The following is a 20,903-nucleotide window of genomic DNA, read 5'->3' as shown; positions in this document are numbered from 1 at the left end:
CAATACATTCTTGCAAAATATTCGATGTGAGATGAAAAAATGGCGACCAAAACAAAGCAGGAAGTTCGTTGATGACATCATGAAACTACATAATACGAGTTTAACCGAGATCTCCGATTTTATTAGTCATAAATACATTTACCAATGATAGAAAGTCACCAGTTCTACATATTTTAAAACTTGTTCGCAAGTAATTGGTGTTCATTTTCCTACAAAATGGCAACTGAAAACAGTTACGAATGTCCATATAGATTTTTGACATCTGTCATTAAGGAGTTGAAATGTCTAGCCTTGGCGAATATGGAATATTTTCAGAACGGTAGTCACAGTCATCATGCCAAGTTCCATACTTCATTCTGCCTTTTGTACGAATATTTGGATATTGGTATTGAACCCATTGTAATAGAACTGTTTCCACAATTGTCTGGTTTTGATGCATCGCCAGATGTAAAGGGAAATGGATATCGTAGTCTTTTGAAAGTCATTCATAAATGTTGTTTACATTTAGTTCAACTATTACGACATATAACGATAAACAGGGATTCCATGTTATTTCGTAGAGCTAACTACTGCAAGGAAGTTGAGGCCTATGTTGCCACGTTAGGACAGTTACGTGCTTGTTTGTATTATGCTCAAAAGTTAATGTCCTACTGCACAAATGGAAACTTATTCGCAGATGAAGATAGTCTTAATAATAATGTAGCTGAACAGCTGTTGTCGGATGTCGAGACGTTGAATGAAGATTGCTTTTATGGTAGATGCCTTGGTTTTCAGGTAGGCCTATTTATGTTGATGTTTTTGTGGTTACATGTTGGGCTGTTTCAGAGCTGATCAGACGGGGGATGGGGGAAGGAAGCAGTGTTTACTATGGTTGCTAGTCACTTCGTACCATGGTCATTTCGTACCATAGTCATTTCGTACCTAATTTGGTCGTTTCGTACCCTGGTCATTTCGTACCATCGCAAAAAGTCATTTCATACCTTGGTCATTTCGTACCATGGTCATTTCGTACCTAATTTGGTCGTTTCATACCCTGGTCATTTCGTACCTTGGTCATTTTGTATCATTGCAAAAAGTAATTTCGTACCTTGGTCATTTCGTACCATTGCAAAAAGTAATTTCGTACCTAAGTCATTTCGTACCCTAGTCATTTCGTACCATGGTCATTTCATACCTAATTTGGTCGTTTCATACCCTGGTCATTTCGTACCTTGGTCATTTCGTACCTTGGTCATTTCGTACCATTGCAAAAAGTCATTTCGTACTTTGGTCATTTCGTACCATTGCAAAAAGTCATTTCGTACCTTGGTCATTTCGTACCATTGCAAAAAGTCATTTCGTACCCTAGTCATTTCATACTTTGGTCATTTCGTACCATAACTGAAAGTCATATTGTACCATGGTATAACAATTTATAACAATCACACCGGTAATGTCTTTTACAAAATAACATTAAATTACAAATTTGTGGTTAATTTAAGGGATATTTTATCAGCAAAAGACTAAAAATTATTGCCACTTTGTATATAAACATTAGCAATTGGCTAATTTGGCAATCAGTAAGGTAGTTAATGTTTTAATGGCTGTTATTGTTTATTTCTTAAACAAATAAGATGCAAATAAGCAAGTTTGAAAAGAAGACCTAATAAATAAATAATATTTTGTTGGTCCATTATATTGTTTTGTGTTTTTGACTAATTATCTGGAGCCATTTCACACAAAATCAAAGTTGGCAGTTAGTAGTAAATATCATATACAGCTCTTGTCAGGTAAAATGGAAATAATGGTTGACAGGTATTATGGGAATCAATAACGATATGCTGCACAATAACGTGTTCTGGTTTTCAAACTCAAAATAAAGTTTTAAAACAAAACCCACTGCTTTTATGCTATGGTCAATTCGTTTTCGTACCATAACTGAAAAGTCAATTCGTTTTCTATACACTGGAAAGAAATGACTAGGGTACGAAATGACTTTTCACAATGGTACGAAATGACTAGGGTACGAAATGACCAGGCAGCATGGTACGAAATGGATGGTACGATATGACTTGGGTACGAAGTGACTATGATTCGTTTACTATACTGACTACTCGCAAAAATTAAATATTAAATTTAAACCATATATTTGGAATGAGTTTAGTACATGCAATGCATTATGTTTATTGGCATGTGTGCAGTCATGAATGTGACATACATGTATGTAGATAATAATATTTACAGAGGTTCTAGAATATGGTGGCCCGATGCCAGAGGCCAGTGGTTTTTAGATTCAGACCACTAAAAAATTACTTTGTGCAATCCCGATGGCCAGTGGTCCAAAAAAAGCTAACAAATCTATAACGCTATGATCATATGAAAACAAAAGAAACAACTTAGATCTAAAAGTTACTTATTTCGTTTTGCTGTCACATGCAATATTTCAATAACAAATAGTTGGCCAGCAGTAATCTTTGACCCATCCATGACATTAATTAATTTATCTACCAATGTAATTTTATTCAAGTTATAAAGTTTACACAAAATACTCATCATTTTGCTGCCATGTTCTTCTTTACACTGGAACCCAAACATTTGTTACTCTAATACTAATAGTAAAACAGTGCAAAGCGTAATATACAAAACGGAAACCACTTTTAAGGTTGCATGTCACCATTTATATTTGCAAAACGTTAAATGTGTAAATTATTTATTTAATTTCTAAAATATTATTAAAAAATACAAAATAAAAATAATTAAGAACACAAAATATCATGAAATGATAAATTTACCAGAGTACCTACATTGAAAAATTACTAATTTGGTGTTTGTGTGTGTGTGTGTGTGTGTGGGGTGGGGGGGGGGGGGGTTATAAGCCATAAACTGTAATATATCTACATTTTATGCTAACAACAGGGATGTCATTAATAGCCGGCTATCGAATCAATTGTCGCCGGATATCGAACTTCTAATAAACAATGCTTGTCGACTTTTTGTTGATTAATGGCCGCCTATAATTTGATTTTCACCTGCTATTTTTATTTTTAATGACATCACTGAATAAAAAAAGTTGGGGTGGGGGGGGGGGGGAGTCGGGAGTTCCCATTCATAAGTAAATAAATATATACTCATTTATAAGTGACAAAATATTCATTTGTTTTTAATGCTGTTAATTGTTGTAATGGGTAACATGGATAATTTTATAACTTAGGTGGTTTTGGTGGAAACAAATATTTAAACATTTTAATTGGTAACTTTATTCTAAACAAACCATAAAGTATGCCTAATAAGCATATCTGTTGTATAAATTGAAAAATGTGTTAAATATGGTCGCAGTATGTGAAATGTACATTGAAAAGTTAATTATTTTAATTTACTGGTTTTTTTTGTTTTATGAACAGTTAAAATTGGGCAAGTGAATTTTTCACCATGGCCAGTGAATTTTCAAATCCACTGGCCCCATGGCAAGTGAATTAAAAAGAAAATTCTAGAACCCCTGATTTATTAAACCTGTTACAAGTTGTTATGTTTTTGTGAAATAATTTTCAACTGGTATAACCTGTAGCAAATATACAAAGTGATAGATACCATGAAATTATAACCCTTTCAGAGCTCTCATGGTTTTGCCAAATTGGTGCTCATAAATTGTGTACAGTTTTAAAATCCTTTGTATGAGTAGAGTATGTAATATGTGTGTACCATTTGGTATTTCAGTTTTGCTACTCGATGCAGAGACCGCTCATTGTGGTGGCCATTGCCATGGCATCGTTCTCCGAAGGATATCAAGAAAATTCACAAATCATGAAGCTCGCAACATCGATTTTCAGCAGCGGTAAATACTTGTTTAATCCGGAGCTGCGAGCACAACAGGTAATTAAAAAATTAAAAAGCATACAGTCCTCTGAAAATTGCGAGAGCGACCGTTTTTCTCGCGCAAATCTAATTTTGCATAACCTGTATTTTGTTCACGCAAAATTTGGATCACCATTTACTTGAATATGATGGGTTACACAAAAATGAAATGGGTTACCTGGATTTATTTGTGTGTAACCGATAAATGGGTCACGCAGATTCTCAATTGTTAGAGGCATGAACTGTTCAGCTTGAGTGGTTGGATGTAGCTCAGTGGGTTGAGTGTTCACCTGAGGTGCTTGCGTCGCAGGATCGAACCATCTTGGTTGATCCATTCAACTGATTGGGTTTTTTCTCATTCCAACCAGTGCACCACAACTGGTTCCTCAAAAGCCGTGGTATGTGCTATCCTGTCTGTGGGATGTTGTTTATAAAAGATCCTTTGCTGCGTTAGAAAAAAATGTGGCGGGTTTCCTCTTGATGACTACGAGTCAGAATTACCAATGTTTAACATCCAGTAGCCGATGATTAATTAATCAATGTGCTCAAGTGGTGGTGTTAAACAAAACAAATATTTCTTTTCTTTGTTCAGGTTGACACTTCATTGATTATACTTTTCTTCTTTTGTTTTGGATATCTTTCAGTTACTGAAATGTCGTGTCACAAAAATTAATGTTCCATATATTTTAGCTTCATCACTTGTTGATTTGGTACATGATATGTTTTTAAATTTAAAGGAAAAGTATAAATTTGAAATCTGATTGGTAGGAAATAAAATGTGTGTGTTTGTGGCTGTGTGTTTGTGGCTGTGTCTGTGTCTCTGTGTGTGTGTGTGTGTGTGTGTGTGCAAACTTCAAAAAGACACTGAAGTTAAAAAGTGTAAAACATGCTTTTGTCTTTCAAATGAGAAGTGTGAACATGGAAGGAATTTCACTGTGCAAAATTAAAATGTCAAATTTAGAAAATATATAGGGATTATTGTTATTTTTTTACTGTGATATCTAGATGTAAACAGAGCTCTAAATGTAAATACATACTATTGGATACGTATTTTACATGCATATTATGTACATTTAAAAGCTGAATTAACTGATTTGGTAACCAAGTGGAGTTTTTTCCAGGTCGTAAATATTACACGTTCGGCTGATGTTAATTTTTGCAAGGCATTCTGGGGGATTACAGAGACAGAAATTATGAAGGTAAGTTTGTTAATGGTCTTATGGTTATCAATAACAGTTGGAAGTTAAACATTCAGGCTCCGACAATGTAATGATCAATTACGAAGTAACTTTCCTTTAATTTATTTCAGTTATTTCAACTTATTTTCATGCTTATATCCAAGTAAGGTTCAAGCACACTGTCCTGGGCACACACCGTAGCTATCTGAGCTGTCTGTCCACACCGGACTATGTCCCGCCCGAGCTGTCTGTCCAGGACAGTGGGTTAGTTGGTAGTGATTAGTGAGAAAGAAGAGGGTGGTGGTCTTACACCTACCCACTGAGTCGTTAAAACTCGCTCTGAGTTGGAGCCGGTACCGGGCTGCGAACCCTGTACCTACCAGCCTGTAGACCGATGGCTTAACCACGACACCACTGAGGCTGGTACAAAGTAATTAAGCGTGTGCACATGTCATATTTTGTCAGCATCACCCCTATCGACTGCCGTTGCATTCAGCACACACATTTTAAATATTCAATTTCATAACACCATACCCAAAAATATCTTTCTGGCAGAAACACTGATGGCATGTAAAATAAATTTGCAATCATAATGATCACCTTTTTAATCCTGTTTGTTTCAATTAATGCTTGTTAGTCTCTTACTGGTCCAACCAGAGGGGATTATAAGTTTTATTTTCGTCCTGTCTCTTTGTCTGTCTGTCCGTCTGTCCCACATATAGTTTTCCGGACATTTTTCTTCATAATGCCTCACGATATTGAGCGGACATTTTGTGTATAGCTTTATCATATACTGTTACAGATCAGGTTTGACTTTCATGGCGATTTACCCATTTGTGATAAAGTTATGGCCCTTGAACTTAGGAAATATGAAAATTTATTTTCCACATGTTTTGTTTAACAATGCCACGAGATATTGCAATGAAATTTTGTGCTTAGCTTTATCATGTTCTGTTACAGATAAGTATTGATTTTCATGGTGATGGCCTTTGAATTTAGGAGATAAGAAAATTGTTGAGCCCGATAGGGGACATATATTGCTTCGGCAGTATTCTCGGAATACTTTTTTTTTGCTTTTAGCAACTACCATCCTGCCGCACTAAGTAAGACAGTAAGAGCCTAATTTACAAAGCCTGTTTATGTCTTACACACATATAACGACGATGCTAAAACACATGCGTTTAAGAAAAAACATATGTTTGACATCCAATAGCCGATGGTTAACAAATCAATGTGTTCTAGTGGTGTTGTTAAACAAAACAAACTTCTTTTTTTTAAACGAAAAACAGGCTTCATAAATAGAGGTTATTACCAAAGTGTTTTTCGATATCGTCAGTATGATTCATATATTAGGAATAAAAATTGTATTATGCGAGCCTCCGGTGAGCATAATACATTATTTTTATTCCTAATATATGATATTGACGATACTGAAACACACAATCTCTTTATCATTATGATCATCTCAAGCTTAATACAACATGTTTTTGTAAACTGTACATGCAACTTAAATTCTAGTCCGCCATTACTAGATATTCTAATGACGTAAGAATATGTGGTGCAATGTCTTTTTGAATGGAAATGATGTCAAACTCGAATGACATCATTTTGGATGTTCTTACATCAAAATAAACTATTGCATAACATTTGTAGATTTGTTAAACCTGGAGAGCTTTCAATGTAAAATTGCTATTGAAATGTTTTTATTTGATGACTATGAATGCATACATCAGTTATGGAGTTTCACCCTAGTACATTTGCTTAAATGTCAATAAACCAAGCGCCATGACCTCAATTAATTTACATCTAATTTGCAAAGTTATCAAATTCTTAAAGTGTGTGATCTGAAAAATATCACATACTTTCATTGCACTGAAAATGTAAGATATTATATGATAAATTAATTTATCCACAACATAATTTATACCTGTACAAATTAATGTTTATTTTCAGCAACTGCCGTCGCTGGTTTGTCCAGTTGTCCAGGTGAACGAGGTTCTGTTGCTGGGACCCGACTCGTTTGAAATGCCGACGTCGGACAACTCGGATGTGGTTGTGATCACCCCGCCCTGCGCCCACACGGGGCCTGGTTCAGTTCAAGTGAGGCTTATCTCAGTGGTGCTCAGGGAGGGCCAGGTACGCAGTTATAGTGTCATCATCACAGGTGTATTTTAGTATATAGCATATAAACAAATTAGAGAGAGAGAGAGAGAGAGAGAGAGAGAGAGAGAGAGAGAGAGAGAGAGAGAGAGAGAGAGAGAGAGAGAGAGAGAGAGAGAGAGAGAGAGAGAGAGAGAGAGACAGAGACAGAGAGAGAGAGACAGAGAAAGACAGACAGAGAGTAAGAGAGAGAGAAAGACAGACAGACAGAAAACAACAGACTGACTGAGAGAGACAAGAGAAATACAAAGACAGGAGAGAGAATAAGAGACAGAGTGAGAGACAGACTGAGAGATATAAAGATAGAGATAGATGGGGAGAGAGGAATGTTAACAACATTACATAAAGCAAAATGTCTTCTGTATAATAACATGTATACATAACAGATACTTGTCTACACCTGTTAGTGGCTGGTTGTTGGTACATATTTCAACCTATATTACCAACCTAGAAAAGAACAGGAATTTAATGGTGTGGTACTTAGCTTATAACAGGTACACAATTTTTTAATTTCACATATTAAATTTACCTATCAGAGGCTTGAAGTGGGTCGACCGTTGAACCCATGTACATGCAGGTGTATTGATTATCTTTTATTAATGCTATTCCAGGAAGTTCATCTGAAGAAGCAGGGAGGCAAGCTGAAGCCCGACCAGAAAACATTACCTAGGACCCCCGGTCTGCTTGTACACTGTCACGGTGGGGGCTTCGTCGCACAGTCGTCCAGGTCACACGAGGTAGGTTCCTGTATCAGCCGGACCCCCGGTCTGCTTGTACACTGTCACGGTGGGGGCTTCGTGGCTCAGTCGTCCAGGTCACACGAGGTAGGATCCTGTATCAGCCGGACCCCCGGTCTGCTTGTACACTGTCATGGTGGGGGCTTCGTGGCTCAGTCGTCCAGGTCACACGAGGTAGGTTCCTGTATCAGCCGGACCCCCGGTCTGCTTGTACACTGTCACGGTGGGGGCTTCGTGGCTCAGTCGTCCAGGTCACACGAGGTAGGTTCTTGTATCAGCCGGACCCCCGGTCTGCTTGTACACTGTCACGGTGGGGGCTTCGTGGCTCAGTCATCCAGGTCACACGAGGTAGGTTCCTGTATCAGCCGGACCCCCGGTCTGCTTGTACACTGTCACGTTGGGGGCTTCGTGGGCTCAGTCGTCCAGGTCACACGAGGTAGGTTCCTGTATCAGCCGGACCCCCGGTCTGCTTGTACACTGTCACGGTGGGGGCTTCGTGGCTCAGTCATCCAGGTCACACGAGGTAGGTTCTTGTATCAGCCGGACCCCCGGTCTGCTTGTACACTGTCACGGTGGGGGCTTCGTGGCTCAGTCGTCCAGGTCACACGAGGTAGGTTCCTGTATCAGCCGGACCCCCGGTCTGCTTGTACACTGTCACGGTGGGGGCTTCATGGCTCAGTCGTCCAGGTCACACGAGGTAGGTTCCTGTATCAGCCGGACCCCCGGTCTGCTTGTACACTGTCACGGTGGGGGCTTCGTGGCTCAGTCGTCCAGGTCACACGAGGTAGGTTCCTGTATCAGCCGGACCCCCGGTCTGCTTGTACACTGTCACGGTGGGGGCTTCGTGGCTCAGTCGTCTAGGTCACACGAGGTAGGTTCCTGTACGCCCAATATGCCCATTCTCTGATTGCATTTCCCCCCATCCCAACTAGTGCCTCACAACTGGTATATAAAGGCTGTGGTATGTGCTGTCCTATCTGCAGGAAAGATCATATAAAAAAAAATTCACTTACTTTTAATAGAAAAATGTAGCTTTTTTCTTTGAAGACTTCATGTTACAATTTCCAAATATTTGACATCCAATAGCCAGTGATTAATAAACCAATGTGCCATGGGTAACAAATTTTAAAGTTTCAAGTCTTTAATAGTGTTGTTTTTATTTCCAGGTGTATCTGCGTCACTGGGCAAAGGAGCTCAATGTTCCGATCCTGTCTATTGACTACTCGCTGGCTCCAGAATTTCCCTTCCCGCGCGCACTCGAGGAATGTTTTTACGCCTATGCCTGGGCTGTCCAGAATGTTGAGAAACTGGGTGTGTTTTTAGTCGAGTTGTCATCAGTTTATTACTGAATAGAATATGCCACTGGTTTATTCAGTTGACATTAGTTTCCAAATTACAAAAACAGAAAACAAACCAAACCTCCCCAAAAAGCCACCTTATCAGGGGTGCAGAAATGGAACATATTTCACTAGCCCACCAGACCGGCAATAATTTCTACTAGTCCGCTAGTCTAGAATAATATATTGTTAATAATACTATAATATACAGTGTCTTCACTTCAAATGATATATATAGATATATTGACAAAATATTATTAAGAACACCTGGTAAGTGATCAACATCACGTGGTAAACAAACTATAGAAAAGACAGATCGCCTGTCGGACTGGTACTTGCATTTTTTAACTCGTTCGTCACAATTTTTACTTTCATTTGGCGAGCAGGCGAGTACTTTCTGCACCCCTGCCTTATGTTGTTGTTTGTTTGTTTGCTTGTTTTTTTAATTTGCCTCTGCTGTTTATAGTTTTTGCACTGAAATGAAAATTAGATCTTGACTTTAACAGTAATATCCACACTGGGGGATATTCAGTGTTCGAGATTAACGGTATCCTAATATCCCAGGGATACCAAAATTTTATTTAGGATACCAGACTTCAATAACCCAGTATCCCACCGGGATACCATGTAATGTTGTTGGGTTTTTTAATCCTGCATTTTTATTTTTCGCTGAAACAATGAAAGTCATCATTTAATGGTGAAGTTGAGTAACAGTATTTTCGAACTCATACCCAGTCTAATGCTACACTGGAGCAATAGCGGGGTAGCAATGCTGCAATAGACTGGGAACGAGAACAGTGTCATCCAAGTTTGTTACAATGTTATTTATGAATTTCATTTAAGTGGAATACTAAATTCTCAGGTGGGATACCAGATTTTGAAATGTTAGTATCCAACTGGGATACTGCCCAAAATGTTTAATCTCGAACACTGTTATTTCTCCTTTTTGTCCAGCTTCAGCTTTGTGGCATGAAATATTTTTCAAATTTTGTTTTAGAAACTTAAGCAGATATAATTTGCCAAATTTTGATGGTCCAGATTAAACTCTGGATATCACATCCCTCCTGTAGTCAAATAAAAGGTATCTTTTTAAGTTAAATCAACATCAGTAATTTTTACAACTGGCTTGATTTCGTGTTTATTTTTTCTTCTCTCCAGGATCGACAGGGGAGAGAATCTGTGTGGCAGGCGACAGCGCGGGCGGTAACCTCATGATCTCTACCGCGATGCGTGCGGCCGCGGTGGGTATCCGCGTCCCGGACGGTATCATGGCTGCCTACACCCCTGTCATGGTCCGATACACCCCGTCGCCCTCGCGTCTGCTCACACTGATGGATCCACTACTTCCTGTGGGAATTCTCTCTCGTTGTTTAGCTGGTTAGTATGTTATTTTTATGCTTCAACAGCTGTTGGGGATGGGCAGGAAGGAAATGGTTTATTTACGACGCACTCGACACATTTTATTTACGGTTATATGGCGTCAGACATATGGTTACAGATCACACAGATATTGAGGGAGGAAACCCACTGTCACCACTTCGTGGGCTACTCTTTTCGATTAGCAGCAAGGGATCTTTTATATGCACCATCCCACAGACAGAATAGCACATACCATGGCCTTTGATGTACCAGTCGTGGTGCACTGGCTGGATCGAGAAATAGCCCAATGGGCCCACCGGCGGGGATCAATCTCACACCGACCGTGCATCAAGCGAGCTCTTTACCACTGGGCTATGTGCCACCCTCTTGGGGATGAGATTTAGCTCAGTTGGTTGAGTGCTCGCCTGAGGTGCTTGCGTCGCAGGATCGAACCACCTCGGTGGATCCATTCAGCTGATTGGGTTTTTTCTCGTTCCAGCCAGTGCACCACGACTGGTATATCAAAGGCTGTGGTATGTGATATCCTGTTTGTGGGATGGTGCATATATAAAAGATGCCTTGCTACTAATGGAAAAATGTAGCGGGTTTCCTCTCTAAGGCTATATGTCAGAGTTATCAAATGTTTGACATCCAATAGCCGATGATTAATAAATCAATGTACTCCAGTGGTGTCGTTAAGAAAAACCCCACTTTAACTTTAACAACTGTCATTTATTCAGTGCATTTTAGGAAGGAAGGAAGGAAATGTTATATTTAACGATGCACTCAACACATTTTATTTACGGTTATATGGTGTCGGACATATGGTTAAGGACCACACAGATATTGAGAGAGGAAACACGCTGTCGCCACTTCATGGACTACTCTTTTCGATTAGCAGCAAGGTATCTTTTATATCAACTATCCCATAGACAGGATAGCACATACCACGGCCTTTGATATACCGGTCGTGGTGCACTGGCTGGAGCCAGAAATAGCGCAATGGGCCCACTGATGGGTATCTAGCCCAAACCGACTGCGGATCAAGCGAGCGCTTTACCACTGGGCTACGTCTCGCCCCTGCATTTAATACACCACACTACCAATCAATCAACCATTTGACACACACTTACCTCCACTGAACCTTCAAGTACGTCTCTCTTAGGCAGGGAACAGTTTTTCATCAGTATCGCTATGCACGTTTTAGAGATGACTAAACAATTTTAGAACATTAAACAGTAGTTGCTAATCAGTTTTCAATTGACTAGAAATGTCGCTAATCAAGATTTTGAAAACAAAATGTTCCCTGTTAGGCACATTCTCTGAGTTTCCTTGTTAATGTATCCAAGACAGAAGACCACGCCACCGTTTGTCGTGTCGTTACTGGTTATAGCAGCTTAATGTGGTCCGGTTTAGGAAATCAATCCTCAATGTTTTGAAATGTTTTTTTCTATGATTACAAGTATGTTGACCTCTGTAGTAGTTAAATAACCCATTGGTTTGAAGCTACTTGACACATTTAGTACTAAAGCCCCGGTCACGCTGTCAAGGATCGGGACGCCGGGCTAGCCACGGATACGATCCGGCATCATTCGTGACAATCCGTTGTGGTCTGTACTAAGCTGTACCGATCCTTAGTGATCCATAATGACCCGTAGCACTCCTTGTTGTCAACTAACCCCCTATCCTTATTACTCCTTGGTTTATCCATCAAAAACCGTAGTTAAACTGTGGTGTAACCGTAGGGGACCGCAGATAGACCACTATCTGGGGTCATCCATGAGGTATTCATTCGTCGTGGATCTGGCCAGACGATCCTTGACAGTGTGCCCGGGGCTTAACTGATATGGTACTGATATTCAAACGAGAGTACTCCCTAAAACTAGTAGTCATGTGACCCTCTTGATGTGCTTGTATTATCCACAGAATATATTCTGACAGCAGTTAATGACGGTATGCAACCTTAATCTAGGACTCCTGTCTTCTAATTAATCATTTGTGTTTCCTGCTCAGCATTTGTCATCACAGGAGTAACCGGCCTCGGTGGTGTCGTGGTTAAGCCATCGAAAATAAGGCTGGTAGGTACTGGGTTCGCAGGCTGGTACCAGTTCCCACCCAGAGTGAGTTTTAACGACTCAGTGGGTAGGTGTAAGACCACTACACCATCTTCTCTCTCACTAACAACTAACCCTGAACAGACAGCACAGATAGCTGAGGTATGTGTCCAGGATAATGTGCTTGAACCGTAATTGGATATAAGCACGGAAATCGGTTGAAATGAAAATAAATGAATGAAATCACTATTGGTAGGGTTCCACAGAACTCCAGATTAACAGAATGTGATTTTATCGTGTATTTTGAGAATCATTTGGAAAAGAAAAATGGGCAGAACATTTTGTTAAATTATCTACTGAATTTCAAAAAGTTTAGAAACCTAGTTATTTATCATCAAAATATCAGTTATTACATGAAATTATTTTGCAAAATTAATCTAAAATTTACTAGTTTCTAAATTTTTAATTTGGTGAACTTGCTAACCATGCAGAGCCAATCTTGCTAGTGCTGTCCTTAAAACGAATTTCTTAACATTTTAACACACATTCCATTCTTTTTCTTCTTTTTCTCCAGCTTATGCGGGTGTGTCTGACAAACTTGCAACCGGATTGGCTAGCACAGTGTTCCCGGGAGAGGATGATGGTGCAGTGAATCTACTAGAGTCGTCATCAGACGAGTGGATTGTTGTGTCGCAAGAAGAACTGCAGCACAATCGTACCAAGGTCAAGATCGAGTCACATAACACACAGGTCAAAGTTCGTTCTGATTCAGAGAGGACACTTGATGAAACACAGGTCAAAGTTCGTCCCGATGCAGAGAGGACACTTGATGAAACACAGATCAAAGTTCATCCCAATTCAGGGAGGTCACCTGATGAAACACAGGTCAAAGTTCGTTCTGATTCAGAGAGGACACCTGATGAAACACCGGTCAAAGTTCGTCCCGATGCAGAGAGGACACCTGATGAGACACAGGTCAAAGTTCATCCTGATTCAGGGAGGACACCTGATGAAACACAGGTCAAAGTTCATCCTGTCTCAAAAAATACACCTGATGAAATGCGGGACAAAGTTCATTTAGTTTCAGAGAAGGCATCTGATGACACACAGGTCAAAGTTCACCTGGATTCAGTAGAACATTCTGACAATTCACAAGTTAAAATCCATCTCGATTTATTAGAAAATTCTGATGATACACCAGTGAAAGTCCGTCTTGATTCAGACAGAAATCGTCACCAAACTCCAGTCAAAGTACCTGTTCTGTTACAAGAATATTCAAATGACTTGCAGGAAATTGATTCAGATGCTCCAAGAAAGAAGGAGGAATTATTTTTAAAGAATAATGTTGATGACTCCCAGCTGAGCAGTGCCAATTCAAGCGTGTCACTAGAGGTGCATCTGTCGACGCTGGACTCTGCAAGTATTTACGAAGATCTCGATAAATCCTCTGCCGTTTCCTCGAACAGTTTGCCTACCTACAGCATCGCAGTGGGAAATCTACTTCACGCAACAGATCGTAAGTTGCCTGTGTCTGAAAATCAAGCTTTGGCTTCTAACGAACATTTCACTGATGTGGCCCTGAATAACACGCCATTGGAGGAAAACAACTCGTACACCAATCTGATAGGAGAATACGAGATCGTGAACAAGGAAACCATTCCAGTTTGTAACAGCATCGAATCGAGGTCGTCTTCTCCCTCCGAACTTTCATACTCTGATCATGAACCGGACGGGCAGGTCGATATTTCTGTTGCCAAATTAGTCTGTTCTGTTCCAAAGACTTGTAAAGATGCAGACACCAAAGTCAAAACCTCACGTCAGTCAGGTGAGAGGCTGCCAAACTTAAACTGCTTCTTTTCCACAAACAAAGAAACGAAACCAAAGAACAACACCAGTGGTTGCCATGGAGATAATATGGGAAATTCTTGTGCCAGTGCCAGCGGTAACATTCATCGTCCAAATCGTGAATTGCTGAATCTTGATTTAGCTGCAGGTGATGCCTGGTCGAAAAAGCATTCACCATCGAGGCTGAATCGCTCCCCTTCCACCCCCACATTCAAGAAGATGGCGTCCCCACCACAGCGGACCCCGGGACCGACGGACTTTGCCCGACATCGGCATCACGGTCAGAGTCCGCTACAGGCGATGAGACACCTGCCCATTGCGAGAAACCCGTACATGTCACCGCTTCTTGCTCCTAGTCACATGCTGCAGACTCTGCCTCATGTGTGTCTGGTGGTAAGTACACATTGTTAAATCATCATAGCCACGTGCTACAGACTCTGCCTCATGTGTGTCTGGTGGTAAGTAGACATTGTTAGATCATCCTAGTCACATGCTACAGACTCTGCCTCATGTGTGTCTGGTGGTAAGTAGACATTGTTACATCATACTAGTCACATGCTACAGACTCTGCCTCATCTGTGTCTGGTGGTAAGTAGACATTGTTAAATCATCCTAGTCACATGCTACAGACTCTGCCTTATGTGTGTCTGGTGGTAAGTAGACATTGTTAAATCATCCTAGTCACATGCTACAGACTCTGCCTCATGTGTGTCTGGTGGTAAGTAGACATTGTGTAAATCATCCTAGTCACATGCTACAGACTCTGCCTCATGTGTGTCTGGTGGTAAGTAGACATTGTGTAAATCATCCTAGTCACATGCTGCTGACTCTGGCTCATCTGTGTCTGGTGGTAAGTAGACATAGTTAAATCATCCTAGTCACATGCTACAGACTGCCTCATCTGTGTCTGGTGGTAAGTAGACATTGTTAAATCATCTAGTCACCTGCTACAGACTCTGCCTCATGTGTGTATGGTGGTAAGTAGACATTGCTAAATCATCCTAGTCACGTGCTGCAGACTCTGCCTCATCTCTGTCTGGTGGTAAGTAGACATTGTTAAATCATCCTAGTCACATGCTACAGACTCTGCCTCATGTGTGTCTGGTGGTAAGTAGACATTGTTAAATAATCCTAGTCACATGCTACATACTGCTTATGTGTGTCTGGTGGTAAGTAGACATTGTTAAATCATCCTAGTCACATGCTACAGACTGCGTTATGTGTGTCTAGTAGTAAGCAGACATTGTTAAATCATCCTAGTCACGTGCTACAGACTCTGCCTCATCTCTGTCTGGTGGTAAGTAGACATTGTTAAATCATCCTAGTCACATGCTACAAACTCTACCTTGTGTGTCTGGTGGTAAGTAGACATTGTTAAATCATCCTAGTCAAGTGCAACAGACTCTGCCTCATGTGTGTCTGGTGGTAAGTAGACATTGTTAAATCATCCTAGTCACATGCTACAGACTCTGCCTCATCTATGTCTGGTGGTAAGTAGACATTGTTAAATCATCCTAGTCACATGCTACAGACTCTGCCTCATGTGTGTCTGGTGGTAAGTAGACATTGTTAAATAATCCTAGTCACATGCTACATACTGCTTATGTGTGTCTGGTGGTAAGTAGACATTGTTAAATCATCCTAGTCACATGCTACAGACTGCCTCATGTGTGTCTGGTGGTAAGTAGATATTGTTAAATCATCCTAGTCACGTGCTACAGACTGCCTCATGTGTGTCTAGTAGTAAGCAGACATTGTTAAATCATCCTAGTCACCTGCTACAGACTGCCTCATGTGTGTCTGGTGGTAAATAGACATTGTTAAATCATCCTAGTCACGTGCTACAGACTGCCTCATGTGTGTCTGGTGGTAAGTAGATATTGTTAAATCATCCTAATCACATGCTACAAACTGCCTCATATGTGTCTGGTGGTAAGTAGACATTGTTAAATCATTCTAATCACATGCTACAGACTGCCTCATGTGTGTCTGGTGGTAAGTAGACATTGTTAAATCATCCTAGTCACGTGCTACAGACTGCCTCATGTGTGTCTGGTTGTAAGTAGACATTGTTAAATCATCCTAGTCACCTGCTACAGACTGCCTCATGTTTGTCTGGTGGTAAGTAGACATTGTTAAATCACCCTAGTCACGTGCTACAGACTGCCTCATGTGTGTCTGGTGGTAAGTAGACATTGTTAAATCATCCTATTCACGTGCTACAGACTGCCTCATGTGTGTCTGGTGGTAAGTAGACATTGTTAAATCATCCTAGTCACATGCTACAAACCGTGCCTCATCTGTGTCCGGTGATACTTGGTCATTGTGTAAATCATTCCAGTTACTTGCTACAAACTCTGAAGACCACGTGTCACAAATACCAAATGTTTTACATCTAAAACTTAGTAAAAGCCGATGCTCTAGTGACATCATTAAAACAAACATTTAACAGAAGACTATATGTGTCAGAATTATCAAATGTTTCACATCCAATAGCCAATGATTAATTTACATTCATCAATGTGCTCTAGTGATGACAAACTTTAACTTTGATGTGGTCTTGCAGGCGTGCCACCTGGACCCGATCCTCGATGACTCTGTGATGTTTGCGAAGAAGCTACACAGACTGGGCAAGTCTGTTGACCTTCACCTTATCGACAACCTTCCACACGGCTTCCTCAACTTCGCCCTCGTCAGCAAGGAGGCCAAACAAGCTTCCGACGTCTGCGTGGCGAAAATACGAAAAGTGCTCAACATGGACTGAATGTTTGCTTTTAATACAAATACTTTGGGGCTTTTCAGCAATTACCTAGTATGGTTCTGGGGACAAAGGAGATCATGGGATACATTACAACACTGGGGAATGTTTTTCAAGAATTACATAACATTTTAAAAATCTTTCATTTATAAATACAGGCAATCTTCGCCAGGGTTTTTTCTCCGTATTACAGATATTTTTTTAACAAGTATTAATATCAAAGAAGCAAATAAAAAATATAAAAACAGAAAGTCCAATAATATTGGGAAAAACTATTAGTGTTGATAAAAGGAGGACATTTTTTCAAGTGATATATAATTTTAGAAGGGTTATGGTGTTGCTGTTTCATAATGTTATATGAGGAGAGGCTGAAAAAGACGTATGACAAAGTACAAAAAGAAAAGATGAAATATGTTTATCAACTCCTCTATTCTGGTTAAAGCACTACAAATCATATATAATGATTAGGTTACAGATTTCCCAAGCTGTCTTACTGCTATGATATTGTAAAACAGCCGTAAGCTATGACGTCACTACGACACACCGACACGTCATAGCCCCTGACAGTTTTACGATATCATAGCGTTAAGATAGCTTCTAAAACATGGGCCCTGTTTAGCCCTTCCTGTGAGGCCAGTAAATATTGTTTGTTGTAACCTGCCTGACTTGTGACATTTGTCCCAACTCACGTCGTAGCCCCTGATGGTTTTACGATATCATAGCGTTAAGATAGCTTCTAAAACATGGGCCCTGATTAGCCCTTCCTGTGAGGCCAGTAAGTATTGTTTGTTGTAACCTGCCTGACTCGTGACATTTGTCCCAACTCACGTCATAGCCCCTGACAGTTTTACGATATCATAGCGTTAAGATAGCTTCTAAAACATGGGCCCTGTTTAGCCCTTCCTGTGAGGCCAGTAAATATTGTTTGTTGTAACCTGCCTGACTCGTGACATTTGTCCCAACTCATGGTTGTTTTAGCACCAATTTCTCTCTTAAAAAATAATTTTGAAAATAAAAAAGTTTGTTGCAAGATTTTATTACTATTAAAAAATACTGTCTGTATATTTTGTGTTCAACCATAGTGCATTACTATACCTGTACATGTAGATGGTTCTGTAGTAAATTCAGGAGGGCAAGCATTCACAGTTAGACTGGTTTTCATTGTATTCCATCCTTTCATATTCATTTAATATTAGGCATGAAAACCAATCTATAGTGAACAACCGAGAGAACTCGGTGAACATGCCTAAATGTGATCATTTAATCAATGTGTAGTCTGAAATGGGATCCTAAGCAGGTGCAGATCCAGGGAGATCTGAAACAGGTGCAGATCCATTGAGGTTGAAGGGGTCTGGACCCCCCTGTTCATGATTGAAAAAAATAAAAATCCACTTATTTTAATGTCCATTCAATGCTAATGTACAAGTTCTATTTAAGTAGTTGTATATAGATTCTCCCCTTCCCAAAAATCATGGGTCCTTCCGTGCCTGATCAAATTAAATGCTTTTTTTTTTTAATATGTATTTTACAATCAAATTTCAATCAGATTGGCATTATGTTAAAGAAAAGGTATTTTTAATTTAATGTTATTTACTGTTATGTTTGTGTTATATTTTGATGTTTTAAAATCAAATTTAATTCTATCAGTGGTTTTAAGTACGAATTTATACTGTTTGCAGGCTTTCTGCCAGAAAGTAATAAAAACAAAACTGACCATAAGTTCCCCATCTAAGCGTTTATGGGTTTGAAATTCTTTAAAACTGGATTTTCAGGCACTTTGACATGTTTGTTAATTGCATAGCCCTGATGCATGTCAAATTTATTCTAATAACCGATATAACCGATTATCCATTAGAGCTTGATTGTAAATTAGAGCCAACAGTTTACTTTTGAAATGCCTTGTGAACAGTATATCTTACTCATAGTGAAGAACAAACACTATACCTGGATGTTTAACGGCCATTGTCATAACAAAGAATACTAATATATGTTTATATTTAAAAGTAATGTATGCAAGTTGTCAATTACGAGATCATCAAAATAGAAATTGAGTAGACTTTGGTGAACATATTGCATAATAAATCCCCCCCCCCCAAAAAAAAAACCCCAACAAAACAACCAAAAACCAAAAACCAAAGAAGCATGATTTATAATTTGTTTATTTTTCTACTTTTAAGTTTTGAGACTTGTTATCATAGCTAGAGCTACCTCTTAAAACCAGACATTTTACTTGGTTCCAATGGTGTCCAGTTTAAAGGGGTTTCACTGTACATTGTATCTAGGTAAAACTAATGTGAACTGGCTTTTAGTAATATTGCCCTCTGTGGTGTGGGTACATTCATGGTAATTCCTGTAACAAAACAATTGAATACCTATATGTATGTAAAATTAATGTGAACCGACTTTTATTACCTGTAGTTCAGTAATATTGCCCTCTGTGGTGTGGGTACGTTCATGGTAATTCATGTAACAAAACAATCGAATACCTATATGTATGTAAAATTAATGTCAACCGACTTGTAGTCACTTGTAGTTCAGTAATATTGCCCTCCTTGGTGTGGGTACATTCATGAAGGTTTGGTATGATGACCTATACAATGTAGAATATAGGAACCATCTTTTGCAAGAATCGTGAAAAATAATGCTGGGGGCATAGCCAGAGAGGAAAAAACGCCTAGTCAAAGCCAGACCTGTAAAATAAATATCAGTGTCGTGGGAAAATAAATCTGGGGAAATTCCAGACGAGGCAAGTGCCTTGTCTGCCTCATGCTGGCTACGCCATTGTAATGATTTCATTATGTTTTGAGCAGGACAGGGAACATTTTATTTCATTTAGAAAGCTGATTAGTAAGTACTGTTTCTTAAATGTTTTAGAATGGTGTAGTGATCTCAGTGATCTCTGAAACGTGCATAGTGAATCGCAGTGCGATGGTGAACACCGCTTTCAGTTCCACGCAGAAACAAGGTGCTATTCATATTTTTACTGTGGTTATTCACCATTGTGACATATATACTATATTTACTTATGTTGTAGAGTATCTTTGTTTTTCTTTCTTTTTTCCTGCTGTTTATAAATGACCACAGATCGTATTGAATACCATACCATGTAGAAAAGGCTGGTGCTTAATATGGCTTTTTGTTTCGCCTTTATTAAGTCAAAAGGCAAGATATATGCATTACATTTCTGATAGTGGTGGGGAAGGCGACGGCATCAACGTTTGTGTTAATAGTTTCACGTTTAGATCAGTTTCTCACTAACTATAACTTGTAGGTCATTTCATTTTATTTCAACTTATTTTCGTGCTTATATCCAATTAAGGTTCAAGCACGCTGTCCTGCGCACACACCTCAGCTATCTGGGCTGTCTGTCCAGGACAGTGGGTTAGTTGTTAGTGGTTGGTGAGAGAGAAGATGGTGTAATGGCCTTACACCTACCCAATGAATCGTTAAAACTCACTCTGGGTGGGAGCCGGTACTGGGCTGCAAACCCTGTACCTACCAGCCTTATGTTCGATGAAATAACAAACATTTTTTTTTATTTATTCCGCAGGATTTTTTTGGTTATTAAACCTGCGTGAAAATTATTATTTGTTGTGTCGTCTGTTGTTGGACTGCAAGATTTTGGTCGTGGACACGTCAGATTT

At 39.6% G+C, this 20,903-nt stretch overlaps 1 protein-coding gene across 1 annotated transcript; it reads left to right on the top strand.

Moving 5' to 3' along the window:
* The first annotated feature begins 59 nt into the window (after positions 1 to 59).
* Positions 60 to 20,615, top strand: LOC121386894 (hormone-sensitive lipase-like). The gene is made up of 9 exons (XM_041517935.1): positions 60 to 774; positions 3,694 to 3,849; positions 4,953 to 5,030; positions 6,963 to 7,145; positions 7,781 to 7,906; positions 9,073 to 9,217; positions 10,402 to 10,620; positions 13,231 to 14,894; positions 17,068 to 20,615. Exons 1-9 carry the CDS (start codon positions 217 to 219, stop codon positions 17,263 to 17,265), a joined length of 3,327 nt encoding a protein of 1,108 aa, XP_041373869.1. The 5' UTR covers positions 60 to 216; the 3' UTR covers positions 17,266 to 20,615.
* Positions 20,616 to 20,903: the final 288 nt, after the last annotated feature.

This window comes from Gigantopelta aegis, chromosome 12 (assembly GCF_016097555.1).
Source record: "Gigantopelta aegis isolate Gae_Host chromosome 12, Gae_host_genome, whole genome shotgun sequence".
Classification (NCBI taxonomy): Eukaryota; Metazoa; Mollusca; class Gastropoda; order Neomphalida; family Peltospiridae; genus Gigantopelta; species Gigantopelta aegis.
Note: the sequence above shows the minus strand (reverse complement) of the source record. Positions and strands in the feature narration are given on the sequence as shown.

Bases quoted from the DNA above. Each gene is read 5' to 3' on its own strand.
- LOC121386894 (XM_041517935.1), top strand. From the start codon at position 217: ATGGCAACTGAAAACAGTTACGAATGTCCATATAGATTTTTGACATCT. The intron at 7,146-7,780 runs GTACGCAGTTAT...ATGCTATTCCAG, and splicing joins TGGTGCTCAGGGAGGGCCAG to GAAGTTCATCTGAAGAAGCA. The intron at 7,907-9,072 runs GTAGGTTCCTGT...TTTTATTTCCAG, and splicing joins AGTCGTCCAGGTCACACGAG to GTGTATCTGCGTCACTGGGC.